The following is a 24,804-nucleotide window of genomic DNA, read 5'->3' as shown; positions in this document are numbered from 1 at the left end:
TGAGATCAGATTCATACGAGGTTTCCACTGGACACACACACTGGTCTGATTAACCCATTCTGACCTGAGATCAGATTCTAAAAATGTCAGTCGTTCTTCGATTTTTACAAAAATAGCAGATCTACAAGCTCATATCGCGCCACTCGGTGGCGCGATATGAGCTTGTAGATCTGCTGTTTTTCAATAGCTAAAGCATAACATGATGCTGACACCAAAATGGGCTCCCGTTCAGAATGGGTTAAACAACGTGAAATGCAGCAATGCCAACGCCCGTGGCACACGTGGCGAGTACTTTATATTTGAAATCTAAATGTTTATGTACACGTTCTCTCTGTAAATTGTGTAAAACTTCAGTTGCGTCATGACTTGTCATGATTATGACAGTCATGTTTCAGGGCTAGGCTAGGACACAGAAAGTGTAATATAGCGGTAGTATCCACCCACCATTGTTCAGGGATGAACACATTAATGATTGTCAAAAGACCATAACAACATCAATGTAATTCACTCTACAAGTTTTAATGAGTTTTGTCTGTGTAATGTACTGTATATAAAAAATCTGAACATCGGAAACAAATAAATACCCAAATAAAAACCAATAAAACTGAGCATGAATAGGAAACGGTGGCTGTGGGTTGCCATTCTAGACAATATGCAGTCACATACATTGTAAATAGTTGTATTGTATTGTATAAAAATAGTCACATTATAAACAATATACAGAGATGTATCATTGAATAAAATTTGTGAATGGAAAATGTTTTAAAGACGTCATGAAATGGCTTTTTGACAACCTTCATTGTGTCTCAGCCAGTCACATTTTGAGGCATAGAGAGATGCCGTGCTGATTGCTGAAGGATATTTGTTACGGCATTGCCTGTTTCTCACCTCATATTTTGGTGTACTGTTTATAAGTTTAAAACTTGAAAGTTTGTAATGCGCGGAGTGCCGCCAAACTCCAACTCTCCATAATGATAAACAGCTGGTGATGATTCGTGATTATTCATAAGGGATTTCTTATGTAATCATATGTTTTCGTTTGACAGAAACTAATTGCATATGTGTGAAAATCATATATTCCACTTCATGACATCATTAAGAGTTAAGACCAACAATTGTATACTATCAAATACTGCAAATAGTATGGGCATGTTTAGGATGTTTGTAGTACTACATTATTATGTTTAAACTTTAAAGGCAATGGGGCACACAAGCATTTAAAAACGTAATATGGAGGCGTCTGTTGACAGACAAATTGTTTGGCAATATTGTTAAAAAACAATGTTTAAAACAAACCACGTTTGCGTTGTCAAATTATATTTGACAACGCACCAGTGAGATGTCCCTTCATAATCACATAGCGGTAGACTCAAGATGTCAAATATGACTCAAGTCAAACCACAGCTAGTCAAAACTCTTCTAATTTCAAGAACAGTAATGCGTCATACAGCTTAAAAAACAAAGAGCGCAAAGGAAAGGAAATATTTTCCATTCACATTTTGAATATCTATTGCTCAGTATGAGCAGTAATTGGTGATTTCTACACGAACACGATAGGATTATGTTAGGTTCTGTCGACGGCAGAGATGAAGTACCAAGTCCCTGATCTCGTCTCGTTTCCGTCGCACCAGCTGCCGTGAAAACCAGCGCTGGAGGTATAGAGGAAGGTCAAAGTGAACCACGGGGTCCTAAAAGTAAAAAGAGTGTTTTTTACAGTGATGTGAGCAACATGTGCAGCGTGTTTTCAACATGTTGATCGAGCACAAGAAAACTGAAAAGAAAGCTTAGGAGATGTTTTTTTTTGTAGCAGTACTTCACCTTTAAAAAGCTCTCGACATACTGCAACAGGTAGAGGCCGCAGTCGCTGGTATTGTCCTGCAGGGGGACGCGGCAGTGTGAGCTCTTCATCTGCTCGGCACCAAAGTCCCTCACTGAGCCCCTTCGCACCTCCCATTCCGTCTGCAGGTACCTGACACACACACACACACATATATGTATTATTGTACACTATTTAGACCTACATACTACACCCATAGATGCTTGCATACATGCACATGTGCACTAGTAGAATAGTCGTACTTACTCCCGCACAAGTTTGAAGACTCGCTCATGGTGGGATATTTTAAGGGAGTCCATAATGAGAATGCAGGGTCTGGAGAGACATGCAGTACAATTATTTCATAAGACGTCCAGCGTGACACTCAGTTTTACTGGAGGAGTAACTCGGTGGAGAAGGGACCACGCCCCACCAGCATGCTCCTCACGCCCTCACTAATATTAATCCTATGCCTCCAGTAGAACATGATGGTTTTGAAACCATTTGGCTATGGGATTAATTAATAACTCAAGAGTCAATTGAACGGAGAGGATTAAAACCACACCAGGGGACTCGAACTACACGGAGTAATTTTGGAACTCTCGGAGTAGAGTCGCTACTAGAGTTCGCTTGGAAAGGAGACGGCTTAGGTGGTTCAGGCATCCGGTTAGGATGCCTCTTGAGCGTCGCCCTAGGGATGTCCTCGCTGGAAGAAGCCCCCGGGGCAGCCCACGGATGATTTGGAGGGTTTATATCTTCAATATCTGCTGGGACCGCCTTGCGATCCCAGTGAATGAAGTTACTAATGTTGCTCTGGAGAGGGAAGCCTGGAGCTCTCTGGTGGAGCTGTCGCCCCCGCGACCCGACTACATATAAGCGGTTGAAGATGGATGGATGGATGAAAGAAATCTGGACTGTATATGTTGCTTTTTTTTTTTACCACTTATAGAGCTTCACCTAGAGATTATTATTTACATTATTTCCTACTGAATGTTTTACAGCAGGGGTGGGCAACTTTGACGATAGAGAGGGCCATTATATTTCCATACCCACTCCAGAGGGCCACATTGCATGCATGTCATAGCAGAAATAGCCGATCTACAAGTTCAAAACGCGTGTTTTGAACTTGTAGATCGGCTATTTTTGTTATATTTGAATTGAAATCCTGTTTTTTTTTTTGCTATTTTTGAATTGGAATCCTGAAAAGTAACATTTGTATTTATTTTTAAATGCATTTAGTTATAGTTATCTTAACTTTATTAACTAAATACAAATACATTGGGCATAAAAAAAGACAATAACAAACATTTTAATACTAGTAATTAGCTGAAATCAATAATAATAATTGATTTAATAATAATAATATTGCGATATTAACCTGAGGGCTGCATTAAGTGATGGTGGGGGCCCCCGGGCCGCCAGTTGCCCATGTATGTTTTACAGGTTACTGAAGAGGGACGTGGAATTTTACAACATATAATTCACTTCATACAGAGAATGATGCCAAAGAGTATAAGCTTTAACACCCCCCCCAACAAACAAATCATGTTTAAGTGTCTGCTCCGGGGCTGCAGTTAAAACTTTGGGGTTGACCCAACCCACAGTAAGCCTCACATTGAAATCCTGTCTGCAGCTGATATTAATTAGCATGGCATGTTACACAAACTCAAACACTCACCGGTCAAATTGGGAAGACATACTGAGCAAAGTGCATGAGTGCAATTCAGTGGATTTATGCAGAACCTTGCACTCACCTCTTGCAAACAGTCTTTCTTTTGCAGGTCTTCTCTGTGCATTTCTACAAATAAAATCAGAATAAATAATTGATGTGCCTCAGTTTGAAAAGAAAGAAAGAAAGAAAGAAAGAAAGAAAGAATCTAAAACTTTCCTCTGTTTTTATAACCATTACAGTAAATTTGTGTAAATCTGTCTATGTGCTGTTTTGGTATGAAAACCCACATTTTTTTAATTTAACCAAGTATCCTGTATCAAAACATAACTACATGTCTTAAACATTTGTAATAAACCAAACTGCTTGACAATTGGTTGATAATTCAGTGAGTTATGGTTTTAATAGTGGAGAGAGGCCTCCTGCTCCATTGGCAATACATGGGGCATACATGCATTAGGAGCCACAGCTTGCCAAGGCCAATATGTCGGCCGTGTTGATGCATTGCTCCAATGAACAGCAGCAGGGCAACGCGGAAAATTACACACCGTGTATATAATCTAATTAATTACATATATTATAAATATATCAAAATGTGCCTCGCTCTAGAATAATAATAATTCAATTTGTGGACAGACAGTAAAGAATCCAGGAGGTCCTACCAGTGGGCCGGGTGGTGGCTCTTTGGTAAGGTCTTCTTGGTCTTCAGGAACTCCTTTGAAAACAGTAATAATCACGTCATGAGCCCAACAGTGCTGCTTGATTGTGCAAAAAATGTATAATCCAACTGCAACAACTGCATTAACCCATTCTGACCTGAGATCAGATTCATACGAGGTTTTCCACTGGACACACACTGGTCTGATGAACCCATTCTGACCTGAGATCAGATTCTGAAAATGTCAGTCGTTCTTCGATTTTTCAAAAATAGCAGACCTACAAGCTCGTATCGCGCCACTCGGTGGCGCGATATGAGCTTGTAGATCTGCTATTTTTCAATAGCTAAAGCATGACGCCAACACCAAAATGGGTGCCCGGTCAGAATGGGTTAAGGCATATAGCACTGAAGACGCACATACCAGACTGAGTGTCTTGGTTTTCTGCGAGACTTGATCCGTGCCGTGCTGCCTCTGTGGCGCCATTGGACTTTTTAGACTCTTTTAGGGTCTCTTCTTCGGCTTGGGGCTCGGCAGACATGGTGTCCTGCACGCCTTTAGGCGAGGCTGGGCTCGACTGGACTTCATAGCACGGCGCCTCCAAACCAGGGAAGCAAATAACCACCAAATACCAATGAGACCTGAATCAAGAACGAGAGAGGAATATGAATTGAGGGTTTTAAGTGCAGTTCTGAGTGTGTTAATGTACTGCACTGTGCTGTGCATGGGCGTGCGTTCACGCATTGGCACTCACTCCTGATTGACGGGCACGAACAGGAAGTCCTTGTTGAAGATGTCGACATGTCGCGTCCAGGTCTTCACTCGTTGGTGACGCCGCTGTCTATTACTTCTGAGTGCAGGAACGGTGGAATAGAAAGCAAAACAAGACATTATGACAAAATACTGTTTTTTGAAAAATATTCATTCAACCTTTATTTCAATTCTCGGAGAGACCATTGAGGGAACCCCTCATTTACAATGATGCTGAGAATACATACAAACAATAAGAAAACAGTAATACAACAACAATAGACAGCTATGTGTGTGTGTGTGTGTGTGTGTCCCAGGGTCTGTCCCTGTGTCCCGAGCACAAAAATAGTGTTATAGCCTTTGTTCACCACCAAGTGTCACTGTTTCACAGCCTAACACACAGAGACAGGGACAGGGAGGAGGGCTTGTACAGTACAGTACAGTACAGTACAACTCACTTCAGACGTGTCCGATTTTTTCTATATATATATTTCTTGCGCTTCACTTGTTATATACCTGAATAGCAGACACAAGTCACACAACAGTTGACAGGCTGTCAATCACGTGATATGCAGAATCAAACACGTGTGTGTCATTGCGTCTTTAAACCCTATATACTTGGTTGTATGTCAAATAGCGAATAAAGCCGAGCTACAAGCTCACAGCAGTTCACGTGTCGCAACATGATTTGAGCTTGTAGATCTGCTTGTAGATTTTTGCTGAATATTCACCCATTATGCCATTGTGTGGTCAACAAGAACCCCTTCAAAATACACTCCTCTCTCTTATCAGCGAACGTGGGAAAGACAAGATGGGCGACTACTCACGAGGCACTGGTGCCGTCCTCGCTGGCGTTGTCTCTGCGAGTCAGCTGCTTGTAGAAGAAACTGCTGAAGATGTGCGAGCGCTCGGCCACCTCGGCAGAGGCATTCTGGATCAGGTATCTTGATTCAGAAACACACATATCCACCACACCTTTGAAATGGTTTTTCTAAAACCTGACTGACATGAGGCTTCTTGCTGATGGGAAAAAAAACTGTTCAATATATGCATTACTATTATTCTAATTCACTACCAATAATGTATCCTAATATCTCAAGACGGATTCAGAGCTACGCAGCTGAATCTGTTGGCTACTCCCGCTACAGTTAGGAATGTTTGGAACGTAAACAAAGACACATGCGATCGGAAGTGGAGCACACAAGCAGAGTAAACTGCCGACATCCAGTCTCTACAAGTGGCCGTTGCACTCATATTCCTCCGTTTTCTTTTAACGTTTTTTCCCAGATATCCATATGCTCAGATCAATTGTGACGTTTGTTCCACAACCTTGATGAAAGCCACGCTTCCCGTCTATACGGAGAAATGATGCCACACTCACTTGAGGTAGAAATCGATGATGACGTCGTTGAGGAACTGTCCACTGTCGAGACACTGCAGGTCCTCCATCGTCACGGTGATTCCTCCTTTCGAAGGCGGAGGAGGGAACTGGATCAACCTGAGGAGGAGCGACGGAAGAGAAACAAGCTCAACTACCATTAACCCATTTAGGCCTGACGTCGACATTTAAAAGAAATATTTTCTTCTGAAAAACAGATGTTTCTATGTCAGTGGTGCTCAATATTTCATGTCAAGGACCCCAATATGTTGTTCCAGGGACCCTCCAGAAGCAAAGATTTGAGTTAAAAACCGAAACTCTAAAAGAATATATATATTCAAAGATTTGAGGCACATTTTCACGATTTTTCAACAAATAGCAGACCTACAAGCTCATAGCGCGCCACTCGGTGGCGCTCTATGAGCTTGTAGATCTGCCATTTTTTAATAGCTAAAGCATAACATAATGCTAACACCATAAATTAATTAATTCGTGGCGTAGATACATTTTCAGAATTTCAAGCATGAGCGGATGGATACACATGTCCTGCATATTCAAAGGCTTACTGGGCTGCTGGGCTACATACAGTAGCATGTAAGTATTTTTTTGTTATTGCCTCTGACTCATAAGCTATTATATTCATATTGTAAGATCCTGGTCTGAGCCAGGTATTAACAGCTGTGGTAATAGCTGTCCCAAGCTGTGAGTTTAACCATGTCACCAGCAGTGACGAGGAGAATGTAATACATTATAATTACCTTTTTTGTGTGCAACTAGTAGCAGAAACCCATTTTGGGCGGGAACCCCTTTTGGTGTTAGCATTATGCGTTATGCTTTAGCTATTGAAAAATAGCAGATCTACAAGTAGGTCTGCTATCTCTTTTTTTTTATCGCAAAAATGCGGCACAAATCTTTGAATATATAATTAATTAATAATAATAATTTACAAGAAATACTTTAAAGCTGCACTGGAGAATTTTCACATACATATTGTATGTTTTCTTTTTTTTCATCCCACAATTTTGTAATGCAATTTTTCACCCGGTGCCAATTTCCTGAGCTGTAATCCTGGGCACTACTCTCTCTGCCAACCTGAGGAGAACCCCGGACTGAGCTCATGCTTCCTTCAATGCGTGAGGAGTAAGCAGGCCTCTTCTTATCACCTGACAGGGTGATAAGAAGCGCTACATCACCAGTAGGATGTAGCGCGTGGAAGGAACACGTTATTCCAACCAGTTCCTTTGCCCTCCATCAGGCGCCCCTGGCTTACCAGGGAGAGGCAGTATAGAGGCCAGGATTATTTGCATGTTTTTGTGAGGGTACCGGCTACCCTATACAATAGTATACATTGTTGTGTATGTTGACAGGTCACTTTCTTTGTTGCACCACTAGTCGTAAAAGACCAGTGGTCTTCTATGACTTTGCGACAAATGTTAATTTAAAGTTTTCAACCACCTAGGCACTAGGTGGCCTACATGGTCATAAAAATCACACCCGTGTGAACTGAGTGGTGCAACTCCGCTCCCCCCTCCTCTCTCATTAGCAGGCAACAGTGCAGCACTAATACTATCTCTCTCTCTCCGTTTCTGGCACAACAGCGCCCCTACTGGTACTCATAGTCGTATACTGGTGCTCATGGCCACATAGGTGAACACATAGGTAGGTGAACACGGACATTACTGTTCCTTGTATGGTTGCACCACTCAAAAATACCTTTGGGCTAGACATCTTGCATAGTGAATAGCTGAATGTGGGTAACGAGTGACGACAGCATTATGGTTACATGCCTGCGGGACAGCCCCTGGTGTTTATATTTAGTCCAGCTGGAGTCAGGTTTGGAGAGGGACACGGAGTAGGACCCTCTGGTCCTCCGGTGGCACACAGTGTATACGGGTGTGGGCTCCGCACTGCTCTCCTGGGTTGGAGGAAATTTGTGTCAGGAAAGACGGTGTGCTTTCTGAAGCAAACATTCACACTGTGATCACGTTCTTCCAAATGGCCACACGCGCACACCCCTCACCTCAGCAGAATGTTCCTTCTGTCCCATTTCCTCATCCACGTCTGGCTTGTCGTCTGGTTCCGGCACCGATTCCATATCTAGCCCGGTCGCGTCCCAGTCCAGGGACATGTGGCCTTCGGGCTCCATCATGTCCTCGGCTCCCACTAGGCAGAGCAAGTGGGGATCCAGACCCGTTCTTCTGACCAGCTCCAGGCTGTCTTCCATCGAGAGGGAAGGCGTGTCGATGTCCTCGTACTTGTCTATGAGGCCCTTTTGCTGCGTCAGCCCGTTGAGACACAACATGTCCAGGATGGAACGCATGTATGAGCCCTTCAGACTCACCAGAGGATCTTTCAGGCACATGAGGAGGAACGGACTGGCTGAAGAGAAAAATATACACACACGGAAGACTGGGTTAGAATGGGGTCTGATGTGCGTTAAAAGTGCATTTAGTCACAGGTAAAAAAAAAAAAAGGTCTCACCAGTCCAATAAATGTGAAATAAAAAGTGTTTGATCTGTGTAACCGTTGTCTTACCAGTGGAAAAGGTTTCCTGCGGTTTTACGGACAGCTTTCGCATGTCACTCTCTATGGCCCTGGCCAGAGTATCTGACACATACAGAAAGACGAAGGCAGCGGGAGATAGCCCCGTGTCTTCGACGTCGTCGTACGCCAGGCCCAGGGAGAACATGTCCAGCATCTCCCACACGCTGTACTGCAGCAGCTCCTCGCGCTCCAGGGTCAGCATCACCTCCACCTCGCCACTCACATCTGTGGACAATAAGGCAACGTTTAGCCTAGGCTAAACTACCCAAGTTGCAAACTCTTGACTCTGAGACTCTTCCCTGTGAAGAGTCTCGCCGTCGTCTAAAGCCTATAGCTCAACTTCAGGGCTCCACTCGAAATTCCGGCATCCCATTATTCCGACCGTTAGGTTAAACCATTTTGGGGCGGGAACCCCTTTTGGTGTTTTAACCATTGTTATAATTTAGCTATTGAAAAATAGCAGATCTACAAGCTCATAGCGAGCCACCGAGTGGCGCGCTACGAGCTTGTAGGTCTGCTATTTTTGAAAAAGCGTGAAAATATTTATTTCAGAAAACTGGAGGATTTAGATTTTTTTTTTTTTTAGGTCAGGCCTAAATGTCAGAATAATGACATGGCACCGATGCACTGTAAACGGTCTCAACTCATTTTTTTTACCACTAGATGAAAGCAAGTTGTCAGACATAACTGAAGCTCAATCATTACATTTTCAAAATGTTTGCAAAATGAAATCTAATTATGGAGCCTAGGATTACTGTACTTTCAAGCAGAGAAACTGCTTAGAATAACCCGACTATCTGCTGCCCCATCTAGCGGAGTCAGGTTATGCTCAGAAGGCAACAAGCTGAATTGTACAACTGCTGTCATCCAGCAACCTGACGCTTATTTGGTTGAGTTTTTATTCCCTCTCTTTTCCAGTAATGTAGGACTTTTGGACAGGCTTTTACAGCTACAGCGTACTTCTTGCCGAAAAGACGGTTGGCGTGCTAATAAGAACAGCATTACATCGTTGCGGTAGAAAATGAACAAACAACGCACTGCCTTGCCGAAGTTCATTTTGCAGTTCCTGCACCTCCAAGAATGTATAAGTAGCCAAACATCACCACAGAGACACCCAATGTGAACATTGTGTGTGATTTGGTCAGAAACTCAAGGAGCATGCCATTTTATTTTTGTTTTATTTCCACTATCAGATCCAAGCGTCAAAATCAAAGTTCTTCCGCACTGTATACTGTATATAATGGGGTCAACATTCAGTACTCAAAGCTGTTTGTACTCGGATAACTCAGAGACACATTTTTAAGTATACTGTAGCCTTTTATAAGTTTAGCATAAAGACATTTGTTTCTTTCCCCTGGCCAGCCGGGGCACCTGGAGGGGAAAGGAACTGATTGGAATAACGTGTTCCTTCCACAGAGCACACACTACGTCCAACCGGGGAAACTCCCCCCTGTCAGGTGAAAAGAAGCGGCTTGGACGCTCATGCATAGAAGGAAGCATGAGGTCAGTCCGTTGCTCTCCCCAGGTTGGCGGAGGGAGTGTAGAGCCCAGGATTACATTAGATAATTAACACTGGGACCCCTTTTCCACTGGTTGGTTCCCAATGGGAACCGGTTCAGTTCCTTTTTGGTTTTTAGTCCATGAGCCAGAGCCCCAAAATTGGTGGGCAAACTATAGCCTATATCAAATTGTTTATAGGATCAATACAAGTAAATTCATTTTCGATTATTTTGCATATTTTCCTACATAATGCCTCATTTGCATATTTAAAAATGTAAAATTTGTAATACAATAAATCATTGTCTTCGTGTAAGTACTCAATTGGGGAAGTTTCATGGTGATAACAATCTAATATAGGTATGGTTTTGCCTACTCAATTCATAATTAACGTTTAATTTTTTTAGTCTGGCTCATGGACTAAAAACCAAAAAGAACCCGGTGGAAAGGGGGCCTGGGTGAAAAAAATGGAATGCGCTCATTGTAAAAAAGTAATCAAAAGGTACTGGTACAGTATGAGAATTCTCAGTCAGTGCAAGATGTTACAAGGTAAGGGATTACATGTAGCTTAGTTCCATACACAGAGATAACCATGCATTTCATATTTACACATGTATGTCACACACTAAGCTCCTTAAAGAAAGATTCCAGGGGCTCAAAATGGAACGGGTGAACTAAGGCCCCGAGGGTCTAATCCGAGCGCATGCGTTGCAACACGCACTTCCTTGTTGACATAGCTGCAGTGGAGGGGGGATAGTTTGCAGACAGTGAGCTTTACAACAGAATGAGCTGCGGACTTGAGGAGTTATCTAGGGTCAGAGTTTAACCCATTTTGGTGTTAGCATTATGTTATGTTTTAGCTATTGAAAAATAGCAGATCTACAAGCTCATAGCGCGCCACTCGGTGGCGCGCTACGAGCTTGTAGGTCTTCTATTTTTTTTTTAATCGAAGAACGACTGACATAGAAACATAGCTTTCTCAGAAAACCGTCAGGATTTAGAAGACATTTATAGAATCCTTCCCAGCCCACACTGAAGGTTACAGACAGGTCACTTGCTAAATCAAGCATACTCTTGAAAACATCTCCTAGGCTAGAGGGAACTCGTGCGAGTCAGTCTGGGGGGGGGGGGTACATGGTTTGTTCAGGTATTTGTCAATTGTCGATTGAAATAATATTAACGTTACCTTTTAAAGGTATGAGGATTCTTTGGTCTGATGCCTGTGTAGGGGACAAAACAACGCGTTACACACCACCAGCATCACCACAGGTGACACTTTGAGTTACACTGCACATTGACTGCCATTTCTTGGGGGGGGGGGGGGTTACCATAATGTCTCCGTTAGCCTCCGCGCGACAACCTCCACAGTGGAAGGCGGAGAAGGGCAGTAGGGAGTATGGACTGGGCATGTGGGGCTCTGTGAGGACCGGCACCACAACATTAGGGTCTTCGATCACCACACGCACGACCTGCAAGACACACACACACACACACACACACACACACACACACACACACACACACACACACACACACACACACACACACACACACACACACACACACACACACACACACACACACACACACACACACACACACACACACACACACACACACACACAAAGATATAATTTTGTAAAAATGTAGCCTATGTGGTGTGCAAAACCACTAGGAAATTTAAACAAAGAATAAGCGAGCATAAAAGCTCTATAAGTAGAAATGATAGACTACCCAGTGGCGGTACATTTTAATGATCATAAGCATATTTCAAAATGTTCGATTTACTTTGATTCTTGATCATGATTTTTTGCATACCCTATTATTTAATAATGTTACTGGTGTATTGAGCTTATATATATATATATATATATATATATATATATATGACTGTTAATTCTCATTTAACCACATGAGAGTACCTGTCACCTTAACCCATTTTGGGCGGGAACCCCTTTTGGTGTTAGCATTATTATTACAAACGCATCACAACGCATTGTACTGTGATGCATTCTTAGCTTGTATCTGCTTATTTTGTATGTTTAAAGTAGGAGTGTCTTTTGACTAAAATACTGTCATGATATAACATAACATATTGATTCATGATATCCAAAATCCCAGACTCATCACAATATTGATATATCAATATATTGTACAGCCCTACTCTGGTGACAATTAGATGCTTCACCTATTTAACCCATTCTGACCGGGCACCCATTTTGGTGTCAGCATCATGTTATGCTTTAGCTATTCAAAAATAGCAGATCTACAAGCTCATATCGCGCCACCGAGTGGCGCGATACGAGCTTGTAGGTATGCTATTTTTGAAAAATTGAAGAACGACTGACATTTTTAGAATCTGATCTCAGGTCAGAATGGGTTCATCAGACCAGTGTGTGTCCGGCGGAAACCTCGTATGAATCTGATCTCAGGTCAGAATGGGTTAAAAGGATCCTTATCCAAACACAGACCAAGTGTATCTCAGAATAATTATGAACTACACATCGTCTGCGTTTGGACGGACAATAACAGGTGGAAAAACGAGCAAAGTGATCTTCCTCCCACCTCCTCCTCCTCCATGTCAGAGTGCAGTTCCTGTGTCGACATGTCTTCCTGTGCGAGCTGTGTCCGAGTCTCTTTGGCCCCTCTGACCGTATCGGGGTCTTTGTCGGTGCTAATACGAGAGTACGAGGCCGCACTGTGGCGCGGGCGCTGGCACTCTGCACCGCCCTCCTCATCGTCACTGGACAGCACGACTGAAAAACAGATACATAAAGCACGCTTTAAGTTTTTTTTTTTCTTTGTTTTTTTGTTGTGGCTTTCGTCTTTTATTTTATATATTTTATGGAGGGACAGACAGTAGACTGACAGGAAATGGGGGAGAGAGATGGGGGGGGGGGGGGGAAGACATGCAGTAAAGGCCGTCGGGATCGGGAGTCGAACCCGCGGCCACACTGCCAGACTGGATTACCAGCCAAGGTGCCTGGACCACTGAGCCACGGCCCAGGCCAGCACACTTTAAGTTTGTTGCATGCACACACTGTCACACTCTAGCGCAATATTGCTCCTTCTCAAGATAACACACTGACACACACACACGCACGCGCAAGCGAGCGTGCACTCGCACACAGACATCCTCGTATATGTCACTGCATGATTGAGGATTAACGAGAACTTCGAATGAGAGCCAAGGACAGTAAGACTTGACGGGCACATGGTGGAGCTGAAGGCAGGAAGCACGTCTGAACCCTGTGCATGCACACACACACACACACACTTGCATAGAATTACACGCATGCCTTTATGGGACCATTTGGATCCACTGATGCACTCTCAGAGTTAAATTAACACTGAGGTTTTTTGTTTTTTATCTACTGTATAACGAACAATGTTGTGGTTACTGTTGTTTGTGTGTTTATAAGTGAACTAAGAATAAACTTCCTTGTCACGTCACACGATTACAGGGTGTAAAATAAATTATTGTCTGTGCAAGCTCAACATTTGCAGTTACAAGGAAGCGTTAGAATAGGGAAAGAGTGAATAGAGAAGAAAGGAACACAGAACAAGTCCAATAAAAGGAAGGCAGTCGAATCAAATACACAAAGTTCAAAGTGCATGATAAAAATCACACCCGTGTGAACTGAGTGGTGCAACTTCCCCCCCCCCCCCCCCCCCAACCTCTCTCTCATTAGCAGGCAACAGTGCAGCACTATCCCTCTCTCTCTTTCTGGCACAATAGCGCCCCTACTGGTACTAATAGTCATATACTGATGCTCATTAACCAACATATAGGTGAACCAACACAGGCATAGGTGAACACGGACATTGCTGTTCCTTGGAGTGGTTGCACCACTCAAAAAAGAATAAACGAATAAATAGCACTACAGAATGCACAAATGCTTCTTGTGCCGATGGAAAACACATCCAGCATATAAATGTCAATAATGTAAATCACGTGCATGATTAAAGTGACATGTCAACAGTTCGATTCATATATACCGGTACACTCACTTGGTTCAGAGTGAGCACTTCTGACCACATCATCATCAGGGCCGGGAGAGGGGCAAAACCCCAGGCTTCCGCTGGGACTACCGACTGAATGTAGACTGCCTTCCGCTGCCTCTAAGGTGATCTGCACGAAGCCGCTTTTCGGAGTCTCAGACTGGCCGCCTCCTCCTCCTCCGCTGTCTTCCGGACAGAGACGCTTGTTGGCCGGTCCTTCTTCGGCTCCGCTCGCCTCCCCGGAGGAGAGGCGTACTAACACGCTTTCCCTGCTGCGTCGTCTGGGGGTGTTTCTGCCGTTGCAGTGGAGCTTCAGGGACTCCCGTTTCCTCTTCTTTTGAGACGCCGCCGCCGCAGGATGAAGTGGGAAGGGATTTAAAAGACATCATGAGAATAAGCTGGACAGGATTGTTAAAACACGTTTTGTGTCCAAGACGTCTGTGGACGTCTTTGGTATTACCCCGCGTGCTGTGCCCAAGACGTCTGTGGACGTCTTTGGAAAAAAAAATATATATATATCATTTATATATAATATATATTTATTGTTTTATTAAAAAAAACGTCAAAAAAATGATTTTTTTTTATATACATGGTGCCAAAGTTTGTGTTATTGCCATTGAGAAATGAGAATGCATTGGGCGTTTAAGTTAAATAACTAAGAAACTATAAAACATTTCAAAGTAAAAAGTTCCAGCATGTGTCTCCACAGTCAGCTGAATTATAAAAAGTGTGAATGGAGTTTCTAGGTGAAAGTGATTTTTTGAAAGTTTTGCGTGGGCTCACAAAGTGTTAAGACTGGGTGACAAAAGTAAAGCAGCATTACTACTAATATGGGCAAATGCTAGATGTTACAGTTTTGTTTAAATACAAAATGCTCATCCCACTGTTCTGATTACATTAAAAAGGTAACTTTACTTGGAATGTATGCATATACTGCAGTCGTGTGTCATAATACTAGGACAGTTTTCTTTTTAAAATAAAACATTTTCTTTGCATCACCATATATCGCCCTGCTTACAGAATCACAATATATCCCAACATCTCATCTCAACAAAAATAGATAAGTCAAATTTCAATACTGTACCATTTTTAATCAGAAACTGTAGCCACCATTGTTTCCCCCCCGTTTCCATGCATAGAACCCACCTTGCCATGGAATGCCTCGTCTCCAGGGTCTTTCCACTTGGTGCTGTGTACTGCTGCGGGCACATGTCCAACTGGGTCTTGTACTGGCCCCGAATTCACCATCAGCCCACAGTCTGCAGAAGCACACACACCACCATCATTAATCTATTCTGTACGGGAACCCCTTTTGGTGTTTTATAGCATTATGTTATACTTTAGCTATTGAATAGCAGATCTACAAGCTCATAGCGCGGCACTCTAAGAGTTTGTATAGGTCTGCTATTTTTGAAAAATCGTGAAAATGTGGCCCAAATCTTTGAATATAATTATATTCTTTCAGAGCAAACGGTTTTAACTTAAATCTTTGCTCGTGAAAAAGGTTGAGCATCACTGACAGTTTTTCAGAAAACTGTCAGGATTTAAAAGACATTTGGTGAAGAATCCGGTGTCAGGCCTAAACGGGTTAATCTACTGCACAAACAACGAACACTGCGGTGGAAAAACAAAATGCCCAAAAAGTTCAGATGAGGCCATAGGGTGTTCAGGGAGGGGGGGGCAGAATAAATTCAGCACATTTAGGTTTTACAGCACTATAAAGTGCAGCATTTCTTTTGTTTATTTACCCTGGGAGTGAGGCCAAGGAGGGTCACTATACCTCTCTCCCAAGTAGGAGAGCTCCCTGAATGAGGGGGCAGGAGGAGGCAGGGAAGAACCCTATAAGGGTGGAGATGGGGTTTCATCTCCAGGACTTTTATTAATGATGTCACCAAAAGGACAACAATGTAATCAGAACTGTGTGCCAAGCCCATTTTTAGGGGGCAGTTTTGGTTCACTCAATGTCTGGCATTATGTGGAAAGTTTTACAACAAATGTGTGAGTTTTTAAATCACTTGGGGAAGCAGGCAGGCACACCGACAGACAGTGAGGCCTTGAGGCTAGTGAGATGCTCTCAACCAGAGTGAGCAGCTGATGGCCTGAGGCCGAGTTGACAAGCGCCGTGGTCGATGGAACAGCTTATAAAGTGAAACTAAACGAGCGTTCCCTACACACATCATCACGCACTCCCCTCCGTCTCCGGGGTTTTGGCTGGGAAATGGTATACAAACCACTCAATTGAGCACATTCGTGGACTATGGGCAGGCATATACTGTAGATAAATGAAGGAAAGACAGCTGTCGTTGTGCAATACCTATGTTTTCATCCTCTCCAATGTCTTCGTCTAATATCACGTCCAGCTCTCCTTCGGTATCTCTCTCTTCGTCGCCTGGCGTGTACATGCGATCTTCAAAACTGTCTTCGTCGATCACCACCTCCACTTCTTCAGCGTCTCCCTTGCCGTCGCTCTCTTCTGCCGAGCCAGTCTCGACGTTTAACCTCAAAAGAAAACAAGAATTAACCTAATGATCGGTCACGTTATTACAACACCCCCGATTGGCTATGCCAAACGTAGTAAGTTCAGTGAGTCGAACTTTATATAGTGAGAGGGTAGTTAATTATAAGGAAACTGGTTATGGAAAAGAAAGATTTAACAGATAAACAAATCACACAAAAGCGAGGAGTCGACCTAGCATTTCTAGAGCTGCGAACGAACCCCTACTGTGTGGTATTCTTCCAAATAAAATCACTCAACTTTTTCTGCCTGGAAAAAGTGGAGAGCCCTGCGGCATTGTTGGCCAAGCCAAACGCCATTAAAAGGTCGTTTCTTGCAAAACATCTAAAACAAACAGCAGAAATACCCTTAATAAAAGTGTACCTCCTAGGGTTTTTTTATGGCTATTTTTTGTCATTATTCTCTGGTCTGAGGAGTGAAAACCCACCACGCTGTCTTAAACTCAAAAAGATTAAAGAGACACGGTTCCACTCAGAATACATTTTCAGGAACTGAAATGAACCGACATGTTTTTTGGGTGACTGTGGATCATTTTCCAGCTCATTATTCGCAGTCTGGTGTTTAATGACTAGAGTCCTATCGACTGATCCACGGCCAGCTACCTGGGAGTCACCTTGTGATTTTTGCAAGGCATTGTGTGGGTCGTCGGGAGAGACTTTAGCCAAATTCCAATACGCCAAAGTCTCGGCCACTCGCTCACTTGCACTCGGTCATTGGTCACCATGCACACAGCATGGTGGTGTTGCGGTGAAACTGGTGACCTGCCGACATTGGAATTTGGCTATTTTACCACCGTTTGACGTTCAGAAAGCCGTTTACCTTCGGGAGCGTGGAGGGAGCCTCTCCTGGCCGCGTTTGGGAGTGGAGAGAGGTTCCTGGTCGGGTCTTCTTGAGCCCTTTCGTCCTGAGCCCATGGTCCTCATGGCCTCTCTCCCACCCGACCTGTCTCTGCAGCTCGGAGACACCCTCTTCCCGTTACTGACGCTTTGAACACTGCTCGTCGTCGTCCGCCCGCCGTTTTCACTTCCCCAGCTGCACAAGCGGCTGTCCAGATAAGCTCTGCCCGTCGCCGTCTTCAAGACATCTGTGAGGAGGACCAGACAGGGCTTCCTGCAGTGGATAAGGAGAGAGACAGAGTGGGTGGAAAGCTTCCTGGTATGGTGGTGGTGGTGTCCCCGCCGTCGCCTCATTGCGTCCCTTGAAGATATTCCGACTCCTATCACTCCCTGCCATTTCTGATGATGCTATGTGTTAACTCCTAGTGTCCAATAGCGAGACCGTGACTGTCAGGGCAGGGAGGGGGGGGAGGGGGGTATAGAGGAGTGGAGTGGGGCAGATAAGTAATGTGCTCTGAGTGTGTGGACATGATAAGCTTGGTGTGGAGCTGTGAGACTAGTAAACAATGTCCTTAAAATAGGGCAGTGTGGACCGCTAAGCAGAAAATAAATGTTGAAATGCTAGTTTTCCCAGCTTCTTTTCATATATAAAATGAAACAAAGAAATATTAGACAGTTGAATGTCTGTGTGAGAAAGGCAGATTGCTAGCAGGCTACTTCTCCTCTCACCAGTTGACAAAACGACTAGGTGTAAAGATAAATACGAGATAAGAGGTTGAACCAAATTGCCCTTGACCACTGTCCATACAGTTATCCGTATTTGGCCTTGAGGAGGGCAAATAACGCTGTTTGGCACATTCATTGAACAACCACTTTATCTATTATTATGTCTTCAGTTGGGGGGAAAAATAATAACTCAATATTAACCCTCACAGTGAAAATGTAGGCCTACTTGATATGATTACAAGAAAAAACTACATTATAGTGGTTATTATTAGAGTTAACTTAACTTACCAAACCTACATTGGACATTTGGCACAATGCAGTACTCAAGGAGTTATATTACTTTATTCTGAGCTCTGGAATGTTATCATGAACATTACCTGTATGCCATATATGTGAGAAAATAAATACTATGGTAGAGTGCTCCATCTTGTGATGGTTAAAGAGACTGCACTAAATTGTGCCAGTAAACACTACAATGGAATTACTGATGACCTAGTTCAAATAAATCATACATTTCTGAGAATCCACTCTACTGTATCTTGTGATGGTTAAATGTCACCCAAAATGTCACTTTAGTATTCATTTACTGGCTTGAACACAAGGTATAACATTCCTTTATGGTGAAGACATTTAATGAAGGAAATAGTCATCCAAGATTACAAAAGAAGTATATCCAAAAACGTATTTATAAACAACGCTCACATGCACTTGCAGACTACCTTCTTACTGTATGTGGACCTGCCCATTTTGCTTCTACTTTTTGCAACTCATGGCAAACTTCATGTACAGTACATACCCTGTTGCTATGTGGACCAACAGATGTGTTGCCACTCTTTTGCACATTATGTCTAACCTCATGTGACACAGACCTACCGTTTCTTTTTGAGTGGTGTAACCACTCCAAGGAACAGCAATGTCCGTGTTGTTCACCTATGTATGTATGTATGTATGTATGTAGAGAGGAAGGGGGGGGAGAGGGGAGTTGCACCACTCAGTTCACACGGGTGTGTTTTTTTTTTTAGGGCCTCCTATGCACAGCTTTGTGTGTATGTCCGTTTGAGCACGGAATGCGTTTGTAGTACGTACTGTAATGATTTCATTGGCTGAGCACGGAAAGTGATGTATGATGATGTATGGTATAAGCGCACCCCCCTGTGTTTTTTAGTTTTTTGATATTTGTGGGGTTTTTGCCTTTATTTAGAGTGGAAAGTGGAGACAGACAGGAAACGAGGGCAGAGAGACGGGAGTGTCATATACAGCCAAGTTCGTCAGGAACGGGACACGAACATTAGGAGTGTAGGTGCCCGGACCGCTAGGCCGGCCCGGACCAATACCTACTGTTTTTTTATCCTATGTGTGTATATATATATATATATGTATACATCTTTTTTCTTTTTTCTTTTAAAGATGGAGTGCCACGAATTTGTATTTTTTGAGTTTTTCATGTGACAGTACTTCATTAGACACCCTGGAGTCGTTTTTATGTGCAATGGTGTATTAACTTTGTATTTAGGGTTTCTTCCTGGAGGATGAACCCTTGACAGTCAAACAGGCCAATGAAATAAACAGTAATATAGTGACATCACACTATCAGCACCTCCCCTAACCCCTCCCCCTTTATCATACAAATACAGCTGTGGGTGCAGCTTCAGTTCAGGTGGATCACCACCCATCACCAACCACCAGGCAAACCAGGCATACTTAACCCATTCTGACCTGAGATCAGATTCATACGAGGTTTCCGCCGGACACACACTGGTCTGACGAACCCATTCTGACCTGAGATCAGATTCTAAAAATGTCAGTCGTTCTTCGATTTTCTTCAAAAATAGCAGACCTACAAGCTCGTATCGCGCCACTCGGTGGCGCGATATGAGCTTGTAGATCTGCTATTTTTAAATAGCTAAAGCATAACATGATGCTGACACCAAAATGGGTGCCCGGTCAGAATGGGTTAATGAACTGGTGGGCCGTGGGCGTGTCCACATAAAAGCATGATTTTAACAAATAGCCATTTTCGGCCGAATATTTTCGGTGGCCGAATTTTCGGTGCATCCCTAACAAATACTGTACACTTTTTGGAAAAAGTTCTTCCTCCTTATATTATAATAATACCTGATGATCATGTTTTAGGGTGGGAAAGAAATCGTGGCACTCCATCTTTAAGATTTTCTCTTTTTTTTCTTCTCACCATAACCTGGTGAAAGATGTTTCTTGGGGATTCTGATCTACAAATCAAAAGGGGATTACTACAGAATGCTTTTCATATGGCCAGTGTATGCTCCCGCAAAGTTTGGATGGGGGAGACAGACAGGGGGAAGGGGCCCTACGTGTTCTGCAGGCATTACTATGCCCATGTAGTCTAAAGCTTTCATTTCTTACCTTGTAATTCCCATCATAGCGTCGCGTTTAAGATCATTCTTGATCATTCTTGAGCGGGAGATCTTGGTCCTGTGAATCTGCTGGAAAGGGGAACAGCTGTATGAGCGTGGAGCTGTAATAACCGGAATCATGCAAAACGGTGTCAACTGCAGGGGATGGGGCAAGCCACCACCATTACAGCCAGTCGCTTTTATTTTTTTCATGAGACTAGGCTCCTGTGGTTTTACAATTCAATGAGTGTGTAGTGTATTGAATCATGCCATTTCTTCATCAAATAAATTTGATTCCAGTCAAAAAAAAATCGGAATCTTCAAATACTTTCAGCTAAAAGTCACACTGTCAGGTTATTTCCATGAAAAAAAGAAATGAGCGAGGCGATATAGTATTTTTAGTTATATCTTAAAGTTCAATGTGTTTCAGCATGCTGTAAGCAGCCAACTGATTATGGACGCAGTTTCAGTTAGTCAATTTAGATTTTTGATTTGGTTTTCCATCATATACTATTTATTATGTCTGACGTATATATGGAGAATTTTTAAATGGAGCTGCAGCAATGTTTTACTCCCCTAAATGAAACTTTGCCAGTTTGGCTTTCACCCCATAAGAAAAGGGAGCGCCAGCCAATCTAGCTACAGTAATACAATAGCCTAACAATAAGGCTTATTTATATAACACTAACATCTGGACTAATTTGCAAAAAGTAAAAGAATGGTGTGAACCACAATAAATCACTCCAGGGGAAGTACAGCACTGCCAAGTTATGACAAAACAAATCAGACCAGTCTGAAGTGAGTGGTGCTGTGCTGAACTGTACAAGCCCTTCTCCCTGGCCTGTGTGTGAGTGTGAGTGTGAGTGTGAGTGTGTGTGTGTGTGTGTGTGTGTGTGTGTGTGTGTGTGTGTGTGTGTGTGTGTGTGTGCGCGCGTGTGCATGTGTGTGTGCGTGTTAGACTGCGCAACAGTGACACTTGGGGGTTAACAAACTCGGACGGACATACAGACACACAGCCAGGGACACACATAGCTGTCTATAGGAGTGGCTAGCACCACTCGAAAATATCCCCAGATCAGAACACAAGCATAAAGAAGAGTAGCCATGCAATGATGACCTGTTTCTCCAGCTCACCACACCCTGGTGAAAGATGAATCTTGGGGATTCTGACATCGACTCCCATCTACAAAATCACAAGGAGGATTACTGCAGAATGCTATTGTGGAATACACATCAATTTACACCCCTGCACAGTTTGGAGGGGAGACAGAAGGGGCCCTCTGTGATCTGCAGACCTTACTATGCTGGGAGAAAAATAAGGAATAACCCCCCCCCCCCTCCCCATACAAACTACAGGAGCATAAATAGGCCACGCACTGTCCTGTAGTCTGTGTCTGTAGATAGATAGTAGCTATTCTATTTTCTAATCGTATGTATACTACATACATACAGCATGCAACAACGTATATTGATGAAGCTGCTGCTGGAAGACTAGGATACAGCGTGCCATACGTACCATCGATTTGTCTTTGTCAACAGCAAGCGAGAAGGACTTTCTGTGCGATGACATCATAGTTCCACAGTTGGGCAGGGCACAGCAAGGAAAACTCTGCAAGATGATCACATAACTGTCACATTCCATATTTCAACAAACACTACGATATATTTCCATGTATGTTTTGAGTGTTTGTGTAAACAGAAACATTGAAGACAGTGAGGAAAGTGAGGAAATTGTGATTGGCTGGAATGAGATGATGTATGATGTGAGGGGGATTTTTGATTATATTATTATATTACTGTCAACAGTATTATAATATGTCTTAGAATCGATTAAATACATGTCTGATTAACCACTGATTCACAACAACAACAAAAATATTTCTGGATAGATAACTCTGACTGCATCGCATTGGAGCAGTATTATTAATTAACCTTATTTCTGAACACGACACTTATAATATTGTAATTGACCTTTAAAAATATATTATTTATTTTGTTATAACAGGTTATTAAACATTAGACTTAACTAATGTTTTGGACACTATATTGTGAAAACATCCTAGCCGGAAAGACCTGTTTGTTTACAAACATTATTTATGTGGTCTGTAGTTTTTTTTTGATTGATTGAAATATGTATTAACAGTTTGCAGAATTACAGTACTTTTCAAGCACAAACTCAATACAAAGACTGTTAACTGTGGACGACCCAATTAAGCATTACACTTGTTTACAAGAGGGTCCACCATGTTCAATTCATCAAAGTACAGACTACAGACACTGTACAACAGTGTCACGCAAATATTGAAAGTAGTTTAACACACAATTTGGCGTGTTGTGAGCATGTAAACAGGCGAAATTAAATCAAATAGTTTAATTAACTGATGAACCCAAGTCAAACCAGCAGAATTGCTCTATAGTCTTAATGGAAGCTTAGAAGAAGATGGAAGCACCCCTGTGTAACTCAAAACTAATTCTTGCTTGCTCACTGTGTTGCATTGGTCTACTCTAAAACACAACATGACATCTTGAGTAGGTTAAACAAAGAAGCAAACGATCGTGACAATCATACTGGCAGCATAGGTGTTGTGGTAGTGGTAGCAGACATTATGCTTGGCGCATTTCGGGATCCTTGTTTACCTTTTCCCCCCCAAATATAGGAAAGGTAAACAAGGGCCCCGAGAGGAGCCAAATTGTGCTTAAAGGCCAACTAGCCAACAAAGATGTTGGCAGCAGCCCAGAAAGGTTAGAGATGCTGCTGTAACGTTACGTCTATGCTGAAAAGTGCACCCTGTTTTCAAGCCGTTTTGATTGATTGAAGTATTTATTGACAGTTTGCAGAATTACAGTACATTTCAAGCACAGCTCAATACAAAAACTGTTAACTGTGAGTGGACGACACCATAAAGCATTACTTGTTTACAAGAGGGTCCACCGTTTTCAATTCATCATGACGTGCAAATATACACTTCTAAGTGAGCAAATGGACCAAATCTGTTCATTTTGGGCTATTCTGAATGTCGGCGCTAGGAACCAAGTAATGCTAATCATAAGCTTGGTATTTAATTACAACTCAATTCAACTCTCCTAAATTATTTCAGTATCCAAAACTGTGTAGTGCAGTTTGCTCTTTGCATTGTGTTCGTGTGCATAAATGGCTGACTTGATATCTAGCTAGAATGCTAAGCTAGTGGGTAGCATTGAGGACAATGTTTTGATGTTTATTTTGTTAATATACATTGTTGTCAACATCAAAACAGTCCGGTTATAAGCCGCCTGCATCAGGCAAACCACAATAACGGTTCATTGTTTTTCATTAAATATTTATAACAAGACAGACAGTGCTGTACCAGATTTAGCATTAGCTAAAAGAAGCTGCATACATTGTCCAACATGCTAAAACAAAAGCTAACTTACTGATTGACCAAACGCGATCTCCAAATGCTATCAATAAGTAATCTTCGGTTCACATGACAGTTCCCCCCGTTAAATCTGAGCACGATAAAGTTAAAACCATAATAAAACGCACGCTGTATTAATAACGCGTTTGTATTATTTATAAACTGGCACTTCCGGGTTCGTTCATAAGGAACTTCCGGTGACCAAGTTTAGGTTGTGGCAGAGATTACTCTGGGTTGTGGTTGTGGAGTGTGGACCAGAACAAACAAAATATATATATTTGTACATGATTTTTCGTTTTGTTTTATTTTTCTGAAAGAGGGCATGTTCAGCTGTCCTTCTTAATCCATAATTCCCATTATTTCTTTTTTTTTTAAGTAAATTTTATTCAAAGAGTTAGATCATGTGCAGTTTTCACAGAAAAGAATAGGACTCTTCGTTTTTTTACATTTTCTCCCACAACTCCCTTCCCAGTCCTCCCCACCCACCCACCATCTTTCCCAACGAGGCCAGACATACAAACAACATACAAACACAGGTATAAAAAAAACAATAATTTGAGTACAAAGCAATACACACAACATACAGTATATACAGGTATAAAACCAATAGACCAATAAGATATTAAGACACAAAGAAAGGGATCA

General features: G+C 42.5%; 1 protein-coding gene across 5 annotated transcripts; it reads right to left on the bottom strand.

Moving 5' to 3' along the window:
- Positions 1-498: 498 nt before the first annotated feature.
- LOC310867421 (uncharacterized protein) lies at positions 499-24,327 on the bottom strand. 5 transcript variants are annotated; one of them, XM_083777502.1, is made up of 23 exons: positions 24,176-24,327; positions 22,278-22,370; positions 21,879-21,944; positions 20,772-20,851; positions 17,647-17,937; positions 16,627-16,811; positions 15,459-15,571; positions 14,322-14,646; positions 12,876-13,066; positions 11,639-11,779; positions 11,497-11,530; positions 8,805-9,038; positions 8,290-8,648; positions 8,057-8,184; positions 6,273-6,389; positions 5,719-5,835; positions 4,896-4,991; positions 4,565-4,782; positions 4,148-4,200; positions 3,571-3,614; positions 2,084-2,152; positions 1,819-1,969; positions 499-1,688 (listed from the first exon to the last, which is right to left on the bottom strand). In XM_083777502.1, exons 2-23 carry the CDS (start codon positions 22,332-22,334, stop codon positions 1,560-1,562), a joined length of 3,198 nt encoding a protein of 1,065 aa, XP_083633628.1. In that variant the 5' UTR covers positions 22,335-22,370; positions 24,176-24,327; the 3' UTR covers positions 499-1,559. The 5 variants fall into 5 exon arrangements, with proteins under 5 accessions (XP_083633628.1, XP_083633631.1, XP_083633629.1 ...); XM_083777505.1 differs by having other exon boundaries at positions 4,896-4,988; XM_083777503.1 differs by having other exon boundaries at positions 14,322-14,643.
- Between the last annotated feature and the right edge of the window lie 477 nt (positions 24,328-24,804).

The sequence above is a fragment of the Protomyctophum parallelum genome (genome assembly GCF_964188405.1).
Source record: "Protomyctophum parallelum genome assembly, chromosome: 11".
Lineage (NCBI taxonomy): Eukaryota > Metazoa > Chordata > Actinopteri > Myctophiformes > Myctophidae > Protomyctophum > Protomyctophum parallelum.
This window is presented reverse-complemented; position numbering and strand designations above follow the sequence as displayed.